This window comes from Suncus etruscus, chromosome 9, assembly GCF_024139225.1.
Source record: "Suncus etruscus isolate mSunEtr1 chromosome 9, mSunEtr1.pri.cur, whole genome shotgun sequence".
Lineage (NCBI taxonomy): Eukaryota > Metazoa > Chordata > Mammalia > Eulipotyphla > Soricidae > Suncus > Suncus etruscus.
The window spans coordinates 55350582-55367902 of record NC_064856.1 but is presented as its reverse complement, the minus strand read 5'-3'; the positions used below and the strand labels follow the sequence as shown (position 1 = coordinate 55367902).

General features: G+C 41.9%; 2 protein-coding genes across 3 annotated transcripts in view; one reads left to right on the top strand and one right to left on the bottom strand.

Moving 5' to 3' along the window:
• FHIP1B (FHF complex subunit HOOK interacting protein 1B) overlaps positions 1-9725 on the top strand; it is a 30180-nt gene extending 20455 nt beyond the window's left edge. The window contains exons 8-12 of one of the 2 annotated variants that reach the window (XM_049780255.1): positions 165-328; positions 1600-2379; positions 5173-5351; positions 5513-5675; positions 9203-9725. In XM_049780255.1, the coding sequence (XP_049636212.1) occupies positions 165-328; positions 1600-2379; positions 5173-5351; positions 5513-5675; positions 9203-9564 (1648 nt within the window). In that variant the 3' untranslated portion in view covers positions 9565-9725. Of the gene's footprint in view, positions 1-164; positions 371-1599; positions 2380-5172; positions 5352-5512; positions 5676-9202 lie in introns of both variants that reach the window. The other variant, XM_049780254.1, reaches the window with a different exon arrangement.
• Positions 9726-10053: 328 nt separating this feature from the next.
• C9H11orf42 (chromosome 9 C11orf42 homolog) lies at positions 10054-15688 on the bottom strand. Its single transcript, XM_049780340.1, has 3 exons — positions 15617-15688; positions 10449-11247; positions 10054-10184 (listed from the first exon to the last, which is right to left on the bottom strand). Exons 1-3 carry the CDS (start codon positions 15686-15688, stop codon positions 10054-10056), a joined length of 1002 nt encoding a protein of 333 aa, XP_049636297.1.
• Positions 15689-17321: the final 1633 nt, after the last annotated feature.

Below are 17321 nucleotides of genomic sequence, written 5' to 3'. Positions count from 1 at the left end.
CCAGGGGCTTTAGGGGGTCTCATACATTGCTGGGGTATTGGGTTGTATGAAGGTTATTCATGTGTTCCTATATGAAACCTGCTATGACCTTATACTTTGATTTTCTCTCAGGCCCTCACCTTCTTTCCTAATCTACTCTGTTCTCTTTCTGCTATCTTTCCTAGGTATCTTGTCCCATGTAATCATGTGATGCTAAGCCAGAAGCCAGCAGTGCGTGATGTGGACCTGTATGGACGAGCTGCTGACAAATTTCTCTCCCTAATCCCACGATGTTGTCGGCACAGTGCCCCCAGCCCACCCCGTCCAGAGCATGCCTCTTGGGCAAGAGGTGGGCCTAGCAGAGAAGAAGGGAGAAGGGAGGATACCACGGGTATGGCCTGAGTTTTGGAGGAGTATAGTAAAAAGGTTGGGGTAGGGGGAGAATAAGGGAATTAACATTGAATGATAATTTCATTTTTGGTGAGGCTGATGAAGAGTTGCAAGGTAAATTTTTAACTCCACCAATGAAATTTAATTTCTGATCAATGTTGACTTTGATCCAACATTTTTTCATTTTTGTTATTTTTTTTTGGTGTTGATGGGAGAGGTGATAAATGAGAAATGTAATTTGAAAAGTGGAAAACGAGCACTCTAAATAGTTGTCCTGTGTTGTTGCTTTTTCATTGATTTTCCTTTTAGTGTCTCTAGATTTCTTTTTTTTTTTTAATACTTTTTATTGAGACCAACGTGAATTACAAGTCTTTCACAGTTATATTTAAGGTACATAGTGACAGTGATTCAGGGCAATTCCTACCACCAGTGTTGATCTCCCTCTTCCCGTTTCCAGCATGCATCCCAGATATTCACCTTTAGCTCCCAGACTGCTAGTGTAACAGGTCCCTTGTGTGTATAGCTTGTTTTAGTTTGGGTCTCTTGATTCTGTTGTTGTTAACTCTGGGTTGGGTATTTAGGTCTGATCATTTTTTATTTTCATTCAATGTTTGTGAGACTGCTTCCCCCTGGTACCATCCACTTTTTATTTTTCTTCCTCTTTTTCCTCAATTTATGAGGCAGAACAAGATGATTTATGTTCTATGGTTCTGTTAAAAAAAAGTGTGGGGGAGCCCCATCTAGAAGCTATAAATATGAGTTTAAAAAAAGAAAGGGGCTGGAGAGATAGCATGGAAGTAGAGTATTTGCCTTGGATGCAGGAGGATGGTGGTTCGAATCCCGGCATCCCATATGGTCCCAGGAGCCTGCCGGGGGTGATTTCTGAGCATGGAGCCAGGAGTAACCCCTGAGCACTGCCGGGCGTGACCAAAAACCCCAAAAGAAAAAAATAAATTAAAATAAATAAATAAATAAATAAAAGAAGAAAGAAAAACCCAAACAAAATGAAACAAAAACAAAACAAGAAAACAAAACAACAACAAAAAAGAAGAGGGAATGGGGGGCCTGGTGTGGCAAGTGGTGTTTTATTTTTATTTTTATTTTTTTCCTGCATAGGCACAGTATGCATTGGGGGAATTGGAAAGGAAATTCCCTTGGCCTAAGAGTCTCTAGATTTTTTAATCCTCCTTTTGAATCCCTGTCTCTTTCTCTGTTTTTAACTTTCTGTAGGCCCTGGAAGCCCAAGTGTTGACTCTTCTTCTGTAGTGACAGTGCCCCGACCAGCTACACCATCTCGCCTGGCCTTCTTCTTGCGACAGCAGAGTTTAGGTGGCTCTGAGTCTCCAACCCCAGCCCCTCGCTCACCAGGGCTTACTGGATCTCCAGCCTCCAGCCCTAGTCGACGGTCCAGCCCTGCAGAGGAGCCTGGTGAGCTGGAAGACAATTACCTGGAGTATCTGCGTGAGGCACGTTGTGGTGTGGACCACTGTGTCCGAGCCTGCCGTACCTGGTCTGCCCCCTATGATGGCGAGCGACCTCCTCCTGAGCCCAGCCCTATTTGCTTCCGGACTAAGAAGCGAAGCCCTCTGCCTGAGGGGGATAGGGACAATGTGGGGGAAGGAGAAGAGGAAGATCTGGGGAGTAGGGGGTTGGCTGGGGCTGTAGATGAGGGATCCAGCCACTTAACCCCTCTTCAGCTTAATGGAGTATCAGGACCATGGCCTGCAGGGTCCAAGAAGGTTCGCCGGGTGCCACAGGCGGGAGCTGGGGAACTTCTAGAGGGCATCTCTGAAGGCATGGCAGGACTAGAGTGTTTTGGACAGGAGCTCCGGGAGCTGGAGGTGGCATTGAGCAATGGGGGGGCTGGCGCAGAGCTCCCCTTAGAGCCTCCACTACCTCTTGAGGAGGAGGAGGCCTATGAGAGCTTCACCTGTCCCCCTGAGCCCCCAGGCCCTTTCCTCAGCAGCCCTTTGCGGACTCTCAACCAGCTGCCAAGCCAGCCCTTCACTGGTAAGCTACTTAGCCTAGGTCATCTTTGTGTATTCTGCATGTTCTCAACATGTTAATGCAGATTTCAGAGACATCTTGGCCATGCCGTTTTTGTATATTTGCCTAGCTCCTTATCCATTTTGCTTGGGTCTCCCTTTCAGATACATATCATGCTATATTTGTGTTTCTCTGTCTATCCGTGCAACTTTCCGTGCTTGTGCTGGTTTGAATATTGACTTCTATCTGAGCCTTGTACATTTGTTCTACATGCATGTTCCTTCACTTCCCTAGTCTGGCTTTTTCCTGGGATTTGTGATCAGGTATTTAATTTGTAGTATTTCTTGGTAAATCACAGCAATATATCTGAACAGTATGAAAGACAAACTTGCTGTCCTGTAGGAGAGACACCAATAAACCATGCTGTTCCATGCTGTTCCCATTGATGCATTTGTCTGGGTGTTGGGTTGCCTGTCGACTCTTCTGTGGTCTGGCATCAGCTGTTCTGACGGATGTTCTTCCTTTACTCAGCCCTGGCCTCCGCTCTAATGGTCTCTTCAGAAAAGGATTCAATTTCAGGTTTCCTTTGTTTCATTTTCTTATACCTTGTTGGTTGCCATGACTAACGATTAACACTTTGTTAAGGGTATGATTAGGAAACCTAGCATCTAACCATTTATAGAGGATATAACTCAGCAGTTTAGCTTGTGTTTCACAAGTAAAGCCCCAGGTTTGATGCTCATTGCCACAAAAACAAAAACACAATAAAATATATGATTAGAAGTAAAGACAAAGAGGTAAAACTGAGTATCTTCATGATGGATGACAAATGACTTGGGGGTGGTCCCTTAATTGAATTCTTTAAGCTCTGCTGGATGTCCCTTGAGCTGTATTTGATCTGAGCAGCTGGTCTAACTTTCCTGTTTTTATTAGAGAGGCAGCTATACCCATCAACAGTGCCCAACTGACTTTTATACATGTATGCACTTGTTACAAGTATGCACTGCTTTATGGATGAACAAAACAAAGCAAAATACACACTTGATTTGAAAAGTGGTACAGTGGCTAAAGCTAAGACTGTAGGTCTTGTATTAAGCATTCCATCTATGTCATTCATCATGTAAATCAATACAGTTCAGGTATATTTTGAGAATCCAGCAAGTGGTAGTTCTTTATTAGGGTTATCATCTCTTGGATGCATGGCAGTTTTGAAAGGACCAAGGTAACCACACATCTTCCAGTTCTTAAGAGTCAAGCTGTAATATTTGTCAATTAGTTTATTAATAAGATTTAGGGTATGCTGCTATCTTGCATGCACAGAACTAGGATTTCAACATTGGGATTTTAACATTTCCTTTTTGCATATGACAAATCTGTTTCATAACTTTAGCTTTTTTTTTTTTTTTTTTTTTTGGTTTTTGGGCCACACCCGTTTGACGCTCAGGGGTTACTCCTGGCTATGTGCTCAGAAATTGCCCCTGGCTTGGGGGGACCATATGGGACGCCGGGGGATCGAACCGCGGTCCTTCCTTGGCTAGCGCTTGCAAGGCAGACACCTTACCTCCAGCGCCACCTACCCGGCCCCACTTTAGCTTTTTTTTATCTCTTACTGCTCAATACTGCTAGAAAATGGTGAGCGAATTTATTACACATTAACTGATGGCTCTATCTCTTTCTATGTAAACACACTTGAGTTTTCTGGAATTTTCTGTTATAAATAACTTGTAGGAAATGGGAGGGAAAGGGACAGTTATGTTTTGTTTCATTTTATTTTTAATTTTAGGATTTTGATAAACTAGTGCTTTTTAGCTATGTAGTCAATGTGCATCCAGAGTAGCACATAGTCTAGGTTATATTTCAGGATTTACAGCCTCTTAATATTCATTGTTTTTCTATCAATTCAGTTCTATAATTAGTATATATCTATATTTTGTTCTTGGGCTACATCTCACTATGCTCAGGGTTTACTTCTCCTTCTTCTTTTATTCACAAGTCCTTGTTCAGTCAGTATGGTTCTAGGGTTCTCAGCAGAGGTAGCTTCTTCCTGTACAGCATTCTAATCCCTGCTGTTATTCTTTTACCTGCTAAAGAATTTCACCTTTTTATTGCCTTGAGCTATATTTTCTATATAGATTTTTATCTTGGTTCCTTGCTTCTGAAGAAGAAACTGATTAAATCTTTAAGCCTTCAGCACTAAGTTGGCTCCCATACTTCCCTTCTTGCCTTTGCTATACTTTGTTCTTGCTTACTTTCTGAACTATGTCTGTTTCCCTCTGTTCTGTGTGTAGCCTATTATTTTTTTGGGGGATCATGTTATTGCTTGTTCTTTCTTCTGTTTTTCTTGAGTTTTTCTTGAGTGAATTATTTTTAAAATTTATAGAATGTTATGTAGCTTATAGTTGTTATTGAACATTTTCATGTTGTAGATATAAGACTAAATGTTTCATATCAGCATCTTTTGATTTTCATAATAAGCTTGAGATAGAGATATTTGATTATTTTAGGGAACTAATCTTTGCAAATTTTGACTTATTCAATAACTTAGTAAAGTTAAACTTTGAAACCTAGTCTGACTCCAGAGACTAACTTCTTACTCTTTGGCTTGAATGTGTGTAAAGGTGGCATCTGGACTCTTGTGAGTTCATGTGCTGCATGCTGTCTTATCTTCAGAATAGGTAGTCTTGATATTTTTAAACATACCTAGAAACATATAGACAAATAAATTCATCGAGTGTGGGGTCTTTTTTGGAGGGAGGAATGTGTGTGATCTGCATTGTGTTCAGGCCTTGTATCCTTATGCCCATCCCACCCCCTCAGGCCCCTTCATGGCTGTGCTCTTTGCCAAACTCGAGAACATGCTGCAGAACTCCGTCTATGTCAACTTCCTGCTGACGGGGCTGGTGGCCCAGCTGGCCTGTCACCCCCAGCCCCTGCTCCGCTCTTTCCTGCTCAACACCAACATGGTCTTCCAGCCCAGTGTCAAGTCCCTGCTGCAGGTGTGCGATGCATGCATGCATGGGTGCGTCCAGTCTCCATGGTGGGCCAGGCCCACAGCTGGAGTGGCCGTGGGGGTGGCTGGGACATGTTCATTGGGACTAGAGAGAGAGAACTGTGAGTTTAGAGCCATTCATAAATGCCATGAAGTTGTGTTTTCTAGGTTTTGGGCTCTGTGAAGAATAAGATTGAGACCTTTGCAGCCTCCCAGGAGGACTTCCCAGCACTATTATCCAAAGCCAAGAAGTACCTCATTGCACGTGGCAAGCTGGACTGGACCGAGGGCCCTACAGCAGGACCTGCTCTCCGCCGCTCTGATCCCCTAAGTGAGTTCTACCTTACCTCTTTTACTATACTCCCTAAGGTAGCTTAACCCAGATTATTATATAATTATTTGATTAATTAATAATATATCTATTCTTGCAAGGCTCAGGGTTTACTTCTCACTCTTCACTCATTAATCATTCCAGGAGGACTTGGGGGGACCATGTGTGCTTCCAGGAATTGAACCCAGGTTGCTGCATACAAGGCAGATAACTTACCTGCTGTACTATTTCTTCAGCCCTAAAATTTTATTTATATTTAATTATCTTTTATTAAGGATATAGACTTACGTAGGAATTGGGGAAGACAGAAAATTGAGTCTTGATATTTGTCCTCAGGTTTCTAGGTCAGAGAAGAAATCTTATTTCTGTTCATCAATATCTGAATCGGCAGTACTAGCAAAAACTACTCTTTGGAATTGGGTACATAGAGAGGGAACAGTGTGGTTCCTAGGCTCAGATAATGTTGTAGTTTGATAAAGGAGATGACATTTATCATGGACTTTGAAAAATGGATAGACAAAAGAATGGGAGGATTTTGTCTCTTCTTTGGAGAACAACATGAACTTTTTTTAAAATTTTAATCAAAGTGGATTACAAATCTCTCACATTAATATTTTAGGTACATAGTGATATTGAATCAGGGGCATTCCCACCACCAATGTTGTCCCCCCTCCACCCCTGTTCCCAGCATCCATCCCGTTACCCATCCATTACCACCCCCCACCCCCAGGCTGCTAGTATAGGTGGTCCTCTCTGTCTAGTATGTTGTAAATTGGGTATCGATTCTGTTGTCGTTGGCTTTGAATTTGGTGCTTAAATTTGATTATTTTTTTTATTTCTACTTAATGTTCATATTACTGTTTGGTCTTGGTACCCTCCATTATTCCCCCTCCATTTGTGAGGCGGAACTGTGTGGTTCTGTTTGAAGGAAAGAGAAAAAAATAACTTTTCAAAGGAGGATATTTGGAACCAGAGCAGTAGCACAGTAGAAGGGCGTTTGCCTTGCATGCGACTGACCCAGGACTGACCTGGTTCAACCTTCGGCATCCTTTATGATCCCTCAGCCTGCCAGGAGTGATTTCTGAGTGCAGAGCCAGGAGTAACCCCTGAGCACCGTCGCCAGGTGTACCCCTCCACCCCCAAAAGGCAGGGTATTTGGAAGGTGATAGACTACTTATAAGACTGAAAGGATTTGGCTGAATTGGCAAGTTTTCAAGAGCCGAAGTTGGATTGGGGGTAAATTAGGATCTTTTAGTCAGTGAAATATTATTGGAGATTTTTAGATAAGGGAATGGTGTGATTAAGTATGTGCTATAATTCATATGTAGTTGCATTGGAGCCAGGAGATTATAGTGTCACAAAACATAGATAATATCTGCTATAATCTGTAGAATTGAATTAGAATAGTAAATATGGAAAGGAAGACTGCTAAATTGGACATGGAAGGCAGGCTTTGACAGAGTTTGATGAGTGGTTATGAACTTCAGCAAGAAGGAAAAGCACAAAGTAAAAATGTAGCTCTTTCATCCCATTTCATATGTGCTTGGCGTTATCTTTCATACCAGGAACAAGGCCCAAGGTATACTTTACTTTCAAAGAACTAATAGTAATAATCTAGAAAGTGATGAGAATAGGACTAGAGAGATCATTGAGTTCTTGCCTTGCACACATTACTGACCTGAATTTGATCACTGGCATCCCCTATGGTTCTAGGCCTCACCAGGAATAATTTCCTGAGTATAGAGCAAGAAATTATTTACCCATGATTACTTCTGGGTGTGGCCCCCAAACTAAAACAATAGGAGAAAAGTAAATGGATTGAGACAAGAATATCAGAGGGATTATTTCTACCTGTGAAGACATAGTTGAAGAATCTTTTTTCTTTTCTTTTCTTTTTTTTTTTTGGTTTTTGGGTCACACCCGGTAGTGCTCAGGGGACCATATGGGATGCTGGTATTTGAGAACCACCGACCTTCTGCATGCAAGGCAAATGCTTTACCTTCATGCTATCTCTCCGGCCCCATGGTTGAAGATTCTTAAGTGATTTTCTCATGTTTCCTCATGCATGGTACAGTACCTAAAATATTTTTTGCTTCCACAGTCCTGGTATTATATGTTCCTGGTAGAATATCCAGGGGGTAAAGGCTTTTAAGGCACAGCCCAAGCCCTTAAGCTCAGAGATTAGTTCTGAGGTAGAAGACCTGTAAACAAGGTCTGACTAAAAGAGAGTGATAAAGGTAATAAAATAGGATGTCAGAGGAGGGCAAGTCAGAGGTAGTTTCTTAGATAAGTGGGGAAATTTGAGGATGAAGATTGAGGCAAAATTGAGAATGAAAGTAATGGGGATAGCAAAATGAAGGCAAAGGGAACTATGGAAAAGAGCCCAAAGGATTCCAGGAATAACAAAAACATGAGATGTAGAGTTTTGAGAAGAGGTTTGAAGAATTTTGTGAGCCTGTTTATAAAGGCTTTTTATGTCATCTTTTTCTTCTTTGTTTTTGGACCACACCTGGTGCCTCGTGGGTTACTCCTGGCTCTGTGCTCAGAAATTCTCCTGGCAGGCTTGGGGAACCATATGGGATGACAGGAATTGAACCTGGGTCAGCCACACCCTACCCACTAAGGCATACGCCCTACCACTGTGCTATCTCTTTGGCCTCTCTTTAGGTCATCTTTAGTAGATCTGTTTTGCATTTCTCTAGTCAGTATTAGTAGATAATTGCAAATGATACCATGAGCTAATAGAAAATAGGCCCTTGTAGATTTAGTATTGTGCGTGTAGAGCCATGTATCCAGCCGTAAAGTTAGAGGAAAAAAAGGGTCATTTGAAATGACTCATTTGAATATTAGCAGATAAGAAATTGGGTGTAATGTTGGAACAATGGTATTGGTGAATATAGAAGGTGAAATGGTAATACAGGAGAATTTTAGAGAGCTAGTGGAGTATAACAAATGATAAAATCAGTAAATGGTATTACATATGTAGTTTCTATTGGGGATGACTTGAAATACTTGGAAGAGTCAACTATTTCAGGTATGACACAGCTGTTGTAGGTAGGTGAGTTACTAGTAGGGTGATGGGGAACTTGAAGTAAAGGTATGTTATATGTCAAGGAGGAATATATTGGTGAGGGTAGAATTGGAATTAGAAAAGCAATAGTAAGAGAATCAGAGTGGTATCATGGAGAAAAATGATTTTTGCTGGGAATGAAGTACTGAAGTGTGGATTGTTTGAAAAGACTGTAGATGATAATTGACTGGAGGGGAGGCAGAATAGAACATAGAAGCCAAGACACAGGCAGTTTGGGTGTTAGATGAGAAGAGCCTTTTCCTGTTCTCATTCGTAGAGTCATCTGGAGAGATAGGACTGGAAATGATACCCAAGTTGATCTCTGGCCTATTTAGTATAGTATTCTATTTCCTAAGACCTTGCTAGAGAAATCTATGAATGTAGGGGGTGGAGAAATATCCTAGACCTGGGTTTTTCTTCCTGCCAGCTCCTTTATGATACACCCTTTTTCCCTCAGTAAAGAGCCGGAGACCATCCTTGGGAGAGTTGCTCCTGCGGCATGCACACAGCCCTACCAGGGCCCGACAAGCAGCACAGCTGGTTCTTCAGCCAGGAAGAGATGGAACAGGACTTGGCCTAAGTGGGAGCTCCCCTGGGACTTCAACTCCTGTTCTCCCTCCCCGGGGAGGGGCCCCTGAGCGCCAAGGTGAGGCTCTTCGAGTCAAGAACGCTGTCTACTGTGCAGTCATTTTCCCTGAGTTTCTCAAGGAATTGGCTGCCATCTCCCAGGCTCATGCTGTGACCTCGCCTTTCTTGCTGGATACTTCAGAGGAGGCATCTGGCCCTCCCATCTCAGGCTCTGGGCCCCTCAATCCGTAACTTTCTTCCATGGACAATCAGGGCCTTAAATGCTCTAGGCAGGGGCCTAGGCACAGGCTCCTTTTTATGTTTGGAGGCAGTGGCAAGAAGACTTTTTAATTTATTTCAGATGAATGTTTTATGGAGAACTTGTTGCAATATGTATAAAAGGGAAATCTCTATTTTGTGTTGATTCTTCTTCCCCACCCTTTTGCTCTTAGACTGGGGCCCCAAGAAGGTTTTACAAAGCTGGGGAGGTACCAATGACTTGAGCTACTGATATTTTTTCTCTGGTGATGCCACTGGAGATTCAAGGTTTTTCCTGAACCCTTAGAGGTGGAGGGGGAGGGACATAAAGCTTGGGAAAAGAGTAGGTACTTTCCCCTTTTCCAGATCCTAGAGGGAAGAAGAATCAACAGCTCCAGGATGCTTTGGGGAGCAGCAGCTGATGTTTATTGGGGACCAGTATCCCTATGTTTGGGGGCCTTGCCCCTATTTCTCGCCTCCACTTCATTCGTCGCTGTCGAACTCCGAGGACAGACCCTGCAGCAGGGGCAGGGACATGGAGTGCCGATCTGGGTCCCCGGGGCCCCCACCCTGGGCTCCTGGTGCGGGGTTGCGGGGGCTGAAGAGCCAGTTCTCTGCCAGGGTTGGGGATAGTCACAGCTTTACTCATGCCCTGGTCTTTGTGACTCCCTGATCCCTCCCTCTGATCCTCTTTGTTGTGCCTAATGCTTACCCAGGACCATGCTTCATTCCCAACCCCCCAGCCTTTTTGCTCTCTTGCTCTCACCCACTAGAATCCAGTATAGAGTTCTGGGTTGTCTACACATTCCTGGGCTACACTTCTGATACCCACCCCCTCCACCTTATTCCCTTCCTCACATTGTTTCCCTTAGCAGTACCTGATAACATCTGGGGCCCCCTTCGGAAAGGATTTCGGCCCTTGTTGGAGACTTTTGTGGGTCTGCCTTCTGGCCCTTCCTGAGGAGGTGGTGTAGGTGAGGCTGGGACAGATGAGGGCACATTAGTGACTTCAGGGTTATCCGCAGGGGCTGGTGTGGGAACCAGAGGTGGCATGATGCCAAGGTTGGGTCTGATCCATTTGGCTCCATGGGGCAGTGGATCTTTAGCCAGGGATTTCTGTGGACCCAGAATTCCTTTGGGCTGCAGTGAAAACTTGAGGCAGGAGAAGGCAATAGGCAGTGTCCTTTGTACCCGGAACAGCTGGGGCTCATGGGCTGCAGTCAGTAATCCCAACTGTAGCCAGGAACAGGAGAAAACCTGGTAGATGACATAGATGCTGTGGGAGCTTCGGAGCCAGGGGAGAGTCTGCTGAAGTCTCACCTGCCCAGGTGGTAGTAGCAGGAAGGCCATCTTCTTTCTCAGGCCACCCATATGCAGGTGAATACGGCAGGGCTGCCCATCTAACAGTCGTGTTTCTTCATAGGCTATCTCTGCTCGGCTATTTGGTGAGTATTCCTGAGTGCAATGGTCAAAGGCACCCTCAGATCCTGTCTGCTCCAGGAGATTTGGTAGTGGCCCCACTGGCTGTAGTATGCGCCGGCTTTGCCGACTTGGCAAAATCAGACGAGTGTGTGCTGGGCGGGACTGCTTCACTAGAACACCGAGTAGGTCATAGCAGGCTGCATCTGATAGGAAAGGTACTGCTACTACATGGGGCCCAAAGCGCTCCTCAATAACCTGCAGGCAGACAATGTATAAGTACTGAGTTTGGGTTAGGAATTAATTGGTAGCCTACTGAGCCTACTCTGAATTCACCCACTGTTTAATTACATCTCTACAATGTATTTAGATCGTTAGATTTCCTGCTTATTTCTGAGTTCTCTCCTGTACCAAAACCTTGGATCCCTACTCTTTGCCTGACTTTGCTAGATTCTGAGGAAACAAAAAAATGTTGTGTCCTTACTCTATTACACTTACTATAATGGAGGAATCAATATAATTGATATAATATAATCAATATAAGTAGTCAGAGCAAAGAAAAAATACCTAGTAATCTACAAGAAGTCTTTTAACAGCATTAGTCTGTGATAGAAGACAGAGGTTTCTAGATAGTAAGATTGAAGGAATTTGCCATGTATGAGAATGGTTAATCTGATCAAAGGGAAAAATAAATCTGAATGTACAAACTAAAAAAAGATAAGTATTCAAGAGCACAATTTTAAATTTTAAAATAAATGCAGGACATTAAAGAGGGCAAGCATATAGGAATTAGATTAAGAAAGGCCTTGTGTGTATGCGCTGTGATATTTTATCCCAAGGAACTCTCTTGAAGGACTCTGATTAAGAGAAGCAGGATCACATATGTGTCATAGAGTTAGGTTTTTTTTTTTTTTTTTTTTTTTTATAATAGGAAGGCATCTGTTGTGTTTTCTAATAATGCAGGCAAGACATAGTGAAGTTCTGAAGAAAATGGGGGAAAATAATAAAGGATAGTCTGGTTACTGTCTTGTGTATCTTGGTCACTTAAAGGATGTTAAGAAATCCTCAACATTATTTAATGACTGATTAGATAGATGATGCCATTAGCCAAAATGAGACATAGAAATAGGTTTGGAATGTCCATTTTTATACTGTATAAGGAATATACACTCAGTATATATTTAAATCCTAGTAGTTTATAGAGGATAGTTATTTTAGAGATCTGAGGATTTATTTTTGTAATGCCAGTTCCTGTATGTTTTTAGGGATTCTAATGTTCCTCATGACTTGGCCTTTCTTGGCCCCTGGGGATTAATAACCAAAATTTAATTTCATAACCAGCTAAGAAACTGTCAGATTCTTATAGAAAATTTACCTAACTATGATCTTGATACATCCTGATATTGTTGACTGAGATTTCTGGCTATGGATTCTGCTAGGGGAGCACACAATTTCTTCTTAGAGACCCCTTTACGTTAAAACTATCTTAGACTTCTGCGTACTTAGTTTCTTTCCCTGGGATCCAAAATCCAAATGCTTCAGCCCTGTTCAAGATGTAACCTACTTTGCTAGCCTGTCGATAGAATTTATTATTGGACAATAAGGACAATAATGACAATCGTTTTCTTCTAGAAAGCTGTTTTGTAAGTGCTATCCCCTAAATTAAGAGGAAGTTAGTTAATTGGAGTTGTGTTGACTCTGGATAAGATGAGATAAGTGTAAAAACTGCTACTGTCATTTGTCATCTAACTAACTGTTTTGGCCTGAATTGAAGATTTCCCATAATTTATTTTATTTGGGGGATAATCTTTTAAATTAATTTTTTTTTATTGTGGCATTATGTTAAAAAATAGGGCTTTGAAAGGGGCTGGTGTATTTGCAGGGGTGAGAGCAGAGCATTGATAGGTTGACATTTTAGTGTAAAGTATTTTATCTCCTAACAAAACCTAGTATAACACATAAACTATAGATTCCTACTCTCCTTACAACTCTTGATGCCTAGGAGCCTATGCAAATGAAATGAGGTAATGTCTCTAGGAAAAACATCCCTCAAAGAAGAGAATCTCATTTGAAATGCCTGGGTTTTATAATTCAGGTTTTTGCCAAAGGTTAATTCCTGACTTAACTGGAGACTCAGAGACATAAATGGAGATTTAGTAGACTGTCTTTATTTAGTGAGGTCAGGCATACAGGTTCCTTGGACAGTGCTGGGGAATTTGAGATCACTCTCAGTGATATGGTCAACTGGTGTGGTCTGGTCAATGAGAGGTCCCAGGAATGTACAACTGCTTGGGTCTTGCAGTGCCTGGGACTACCTGGTCATGCTTAGAGACCTCCAGTGTCACACCCAGTCAGTGGTGCTGGGAGCCTACAATTCTACACCTAATTTTGCTTTAGGGGCTTTAGTGGTGGGCTGTGGTTGGATTGTGGTGCCAGGATTTGAACTTCAGTTCCATAGCATGCATAGTATGTCCATGTTTGCTGAACTCTCTTCCCTGGCCCTTATATATTATTTTTATTATTCTTGAGGACCCCAGTTATCTTAAAATATGTTAAATATTGTCAATCAGTTCTATACTAGAGTTACTCTGCTTAATAGACTAACCTTTAAGGTCACTGCATTTTTTCCCCCTACCACTTATGAAAATTTAAAATTTTAAAGCTTACAAATTTAGATCCCTGGACAGCATAGAAAAGTAATGGTGTGAGATAATCTTAGATGTGCCTTAGATAATCTGAGCAGAATGGGGAGCTTTCGATTCACATTCTGTTTAGCCATCTGGACTAAGTACCCAAGTAACTGCTAGCAGTTCTGGAGAAATTAAAACCAGGTAATTGAAAGGTATCCCCCACTCCATGTGTTCACCATATACTTCCAGGATTTTATCCTTTATGCTTCTACCTTGACTTTCCTGACATTTCCATTTAAATAGGGCAGGGAGATTTTTTGATACTCACTTTCTAATAGTTAAAGACCCTATTTACTTTCACCTTAATTCAGATTGATTTTGATTGCTAGTCCAAGAGCTGTCTCACATCACTAAAACAAGTTACTCTGGCTAACTGACTGTGATGAGCAAGTGGTACATTTCAAATGGGAACTTTTCTTTTTTTTTTTTTCTTTTTTTTTTTTTTTAAAGTTTTTGGGCCACACCTGTTGATGCTCAGGCATTACTCCTGGCTATGTGCTCAGAAATTGCTCCTGGCTTGAGGAATCATATGGGACCCGGGATCAAACCCAGGTTCGTCCTGGGTCAGCCATGTACAAGGCAAAGGCCCTACAGCAGTATTGCTCTGGCCTCTCAAAGGGGAACTTCTATTAGGGTGCTTGGAATCTGGTAGACACTACTTTTGGATGGATTTTTAAATCTGATGGACTGCTTTCTCTGAGTTCTTTAAATTCACTATTCTTTGATCACATAACTGGAAACCTGATTCGTAAACCATATGGGTGCTAAATTTTTCAATCTGAGAAATTTATGCCATTCTAGATTTGGAGAAATTTGGTATCTGTAACTCCAACAATAGCTAAGATCTTCCTGCTCTTTGAGATCCATTTAACATCTACTCAGATCTCTTGCTTGGATTTATATCAGGGGTCTCAAACTCAATTTACCTGGGGGCCGCAGGAGGCCTAAAGTCGGGGTGATCCTTGAGTGCAAAGTCAGTAGTAAGCCTTGAACATTGGGGGGTATGACCCAAACAACTAAAACAAAACAAAACAAAAAAAGATTCCTCTAGGGCAGGGCCACAAAATGTTGTATGGAGGGCCGCAAACGGCCCACAGGCCGTGAGTTTGAGACCCCTGATTTATATCCTTTGGTGCTCAGGACTCCTCTCTGCTCTGGGACCATTCTTGGCACTGCAGGGGGAGTTAGTGGGGACTGGAGACCATATGTGGTGTCAGGGAACAATCCTGTGTTGGTCACATGCAAGGTAAGTGTGTTTCTTGCTATACTGTCTTTCTGGACCCAAAGTTTTAGTCCTTTAGAAAGTTTACTTATGTGGTCTTTCATTATAAGGTTATTTACCTCTTTTACCTAATTTTTATCACTACTTGAACTGTACTATAGAGGAGTATTTGGAGCTTACATATATTAGTTTTTATATTTCCTCTCCTGACTATATGCTTTTAATTAGTTAGTTTACTGTTTACTCACCTACCCACTTGATCATTAGCTCATTCAGGTATTTATTAAATAGAGTTTATGTGCTTGGTATTGCTCTTTCCTTGTGTAACTAATTCTTATTTAGAATGTCACTATTCTAGAAGCTTTCTAGACCTCCTGGCACATAAACACTGAGTAAAAGTTATTCTTTATCTTATTTTTTTGGAGTAAAGGTTAGTTAATTTTATTTATTTTACCTTTCTGTTTTTTTAGATCACACACAGCTAGGGTTTGCTCCTGGCTTTGTGCTCAGAGGTCTCTTCTGGTTGGCCTGGAAACCATATAGGGTGCTGGGGATTATATCTAGGTCAGCTGTGTGCAAGCAAATGCCCTATACACTATACTATTGCACTGGATAAAAAGTTAGGTTGGTCTTTATTGTTTTTAGGCTTCCCACATTTTTCTACTTATATCCATTAAGTTATACTTTGTTACTTTCTTAAGTCCACTTTACCTACCTTATCCTTGATAAGGGTCCAGGTGGCATCAGCTTCATCTAGTGTCAACCAGTGGGGGGTACCATCTAACATGGTGGGGTGTGTGAAGGTTTAGGCAGGACAGTGGCTGCTGCAGGAACCCCAAGCTTCCCAGGAGATGAGGCTCCAGGCCTTAGGCATTGGTCTAACATGAGGTCATAGAGGGCCTCTTTGGGTAGAGAGGAGGAAGTCACACTCTCTTCCTAGCCTCATTTTATCCAGAGCTTGAGAGCTTGAGTTCATCCCCTTGAGATACCTATACAATCTCCTGCTTTATTTCTTCTGTTTTTCTCCTTTTGGTTTTTGGGTCAAACCTGGCGGAGCTCAGGGGTTACTCCTAGCTCTATGCTCAGAAATGCTCCTGGCAGACTTAGAAGGACCATATGGGTTGCCAGTAATCAAACTTGAGTACGTCCCGGGTTAGCCACATATAAGGCACATAAATGCCTTACTGCTTTGCTATCACTGTGGCCCTCCTTTATTTCTATAAAATTCATTAAAGTTATATATGTGTGTTTATATATACATATATGTGTATATATATGGTGTGTGTGTAATTTCTGGTTAAGATACAGGATCAGCCTACTTCTTTTAATAGCTTCGTTCTCTGAAGCAATTTACTATGCAATTTATCTTAGTAATACTGTAGGTGACTTTGTGAGATTGGATCATGGTCTTTAAAAGACACGGGAGAAGAATAAATCAGGACTTCAACTGAGGACTAAGTAGTGGTTCTTAACCTTGGTCACACTTGAATTACTTGGGAACTTAAAATTTCTGGTACTTGGATCTTATATGCCCCTCCAGTGATTTTGATTTAACTTGTCTGGAGTGTGCCTGAACATCAGATTTCTAATTATAATATGCAGTTTAGGTCGAAAGTCTTTATTCTTGAATGAATTACAGTTACAATGAAAACCAGGTGTTTATGTAGGGGGATTCCATGCTAAGTGGAGACCGTGTGGAAGATAAGAGACTAATTGGAATGTTGCCTTAGTAATTGGAAAGAACTCTGGGAATTACCCAGTCAAATTTAGGGAAGTTTTATTTTATTTTTAATGCTTCATTCATAGGCTACTCTGCTTAGTAGGTTTTCTTTCACTTAGCTCTATTCCATGTGTGATTTCCCTTTGTCTTAGTTCATAGATCTCAGTCTGGTATTCCACTGGAGAAGAGTGATTTCTCCCAAGATAAGAATCACTCCAGAAAACCTCTCTAGTAGCTATACACTCCACTTTTGCCCCTTACCTATTCTGCCTTTGAATTTTCACAGTTTTGTATGCCAAGGATAATTATTTTTTGTTGTTTGTTTTGGGTCCACACCAAACTGCTTAGGGCTTACTCCTATCTCTGTGCTCAGGGATTACCCCTGGCAGACTTGGGGGACCATATAGGGTTCTGGGATCAAACCAGGTCAATCTCGTGCAAGGCAAACCTAAGTCAATATACTATTATCCCACCTCCTTAGTTCCCCTTTTGGTGGAGAAATTCACATTTTCTCTACTCACTTGACTAGGTCATAAGTATTTGCTAGATAGACCATGTAAAATGTAAATTGGGGTTGTTTAAAGGAAATGCATAGTATGAGACCAATTCAGAAGTCCTGTGCTGGATCCGGTGAGGTGGCGCTATTGGTAAGGTGTCTGCCTTGCAAGCGCTAGCCAAGGAAGGACGCGGTTCTATACCC

Bases quoted from the DNA above. Each gene is read 5' to 3' on its own strand.
- C9H11orf42 (XM_049780340.1), bottom strand. From the start codon at position 15,688: ATGTTAGATGGTACCCCCCACTGGTTGACACTAGATGAAGCTGATGCC. The intron at 11,248-15,616 runs GTAGGTAAAGTG...GTCTGCCTGCAG, and splicing joins GGACCCTTATCAAGGATAAG to GTTATTGAGGAGCGCTTTGG. The intron at 10,185-10,448 runs GTACTGCTAAGG...CAACCCTGGCAG, and splicing joins GGGGCCCCAGATGTTATCAG to AGAACTGGCTCTTCAGCCCC.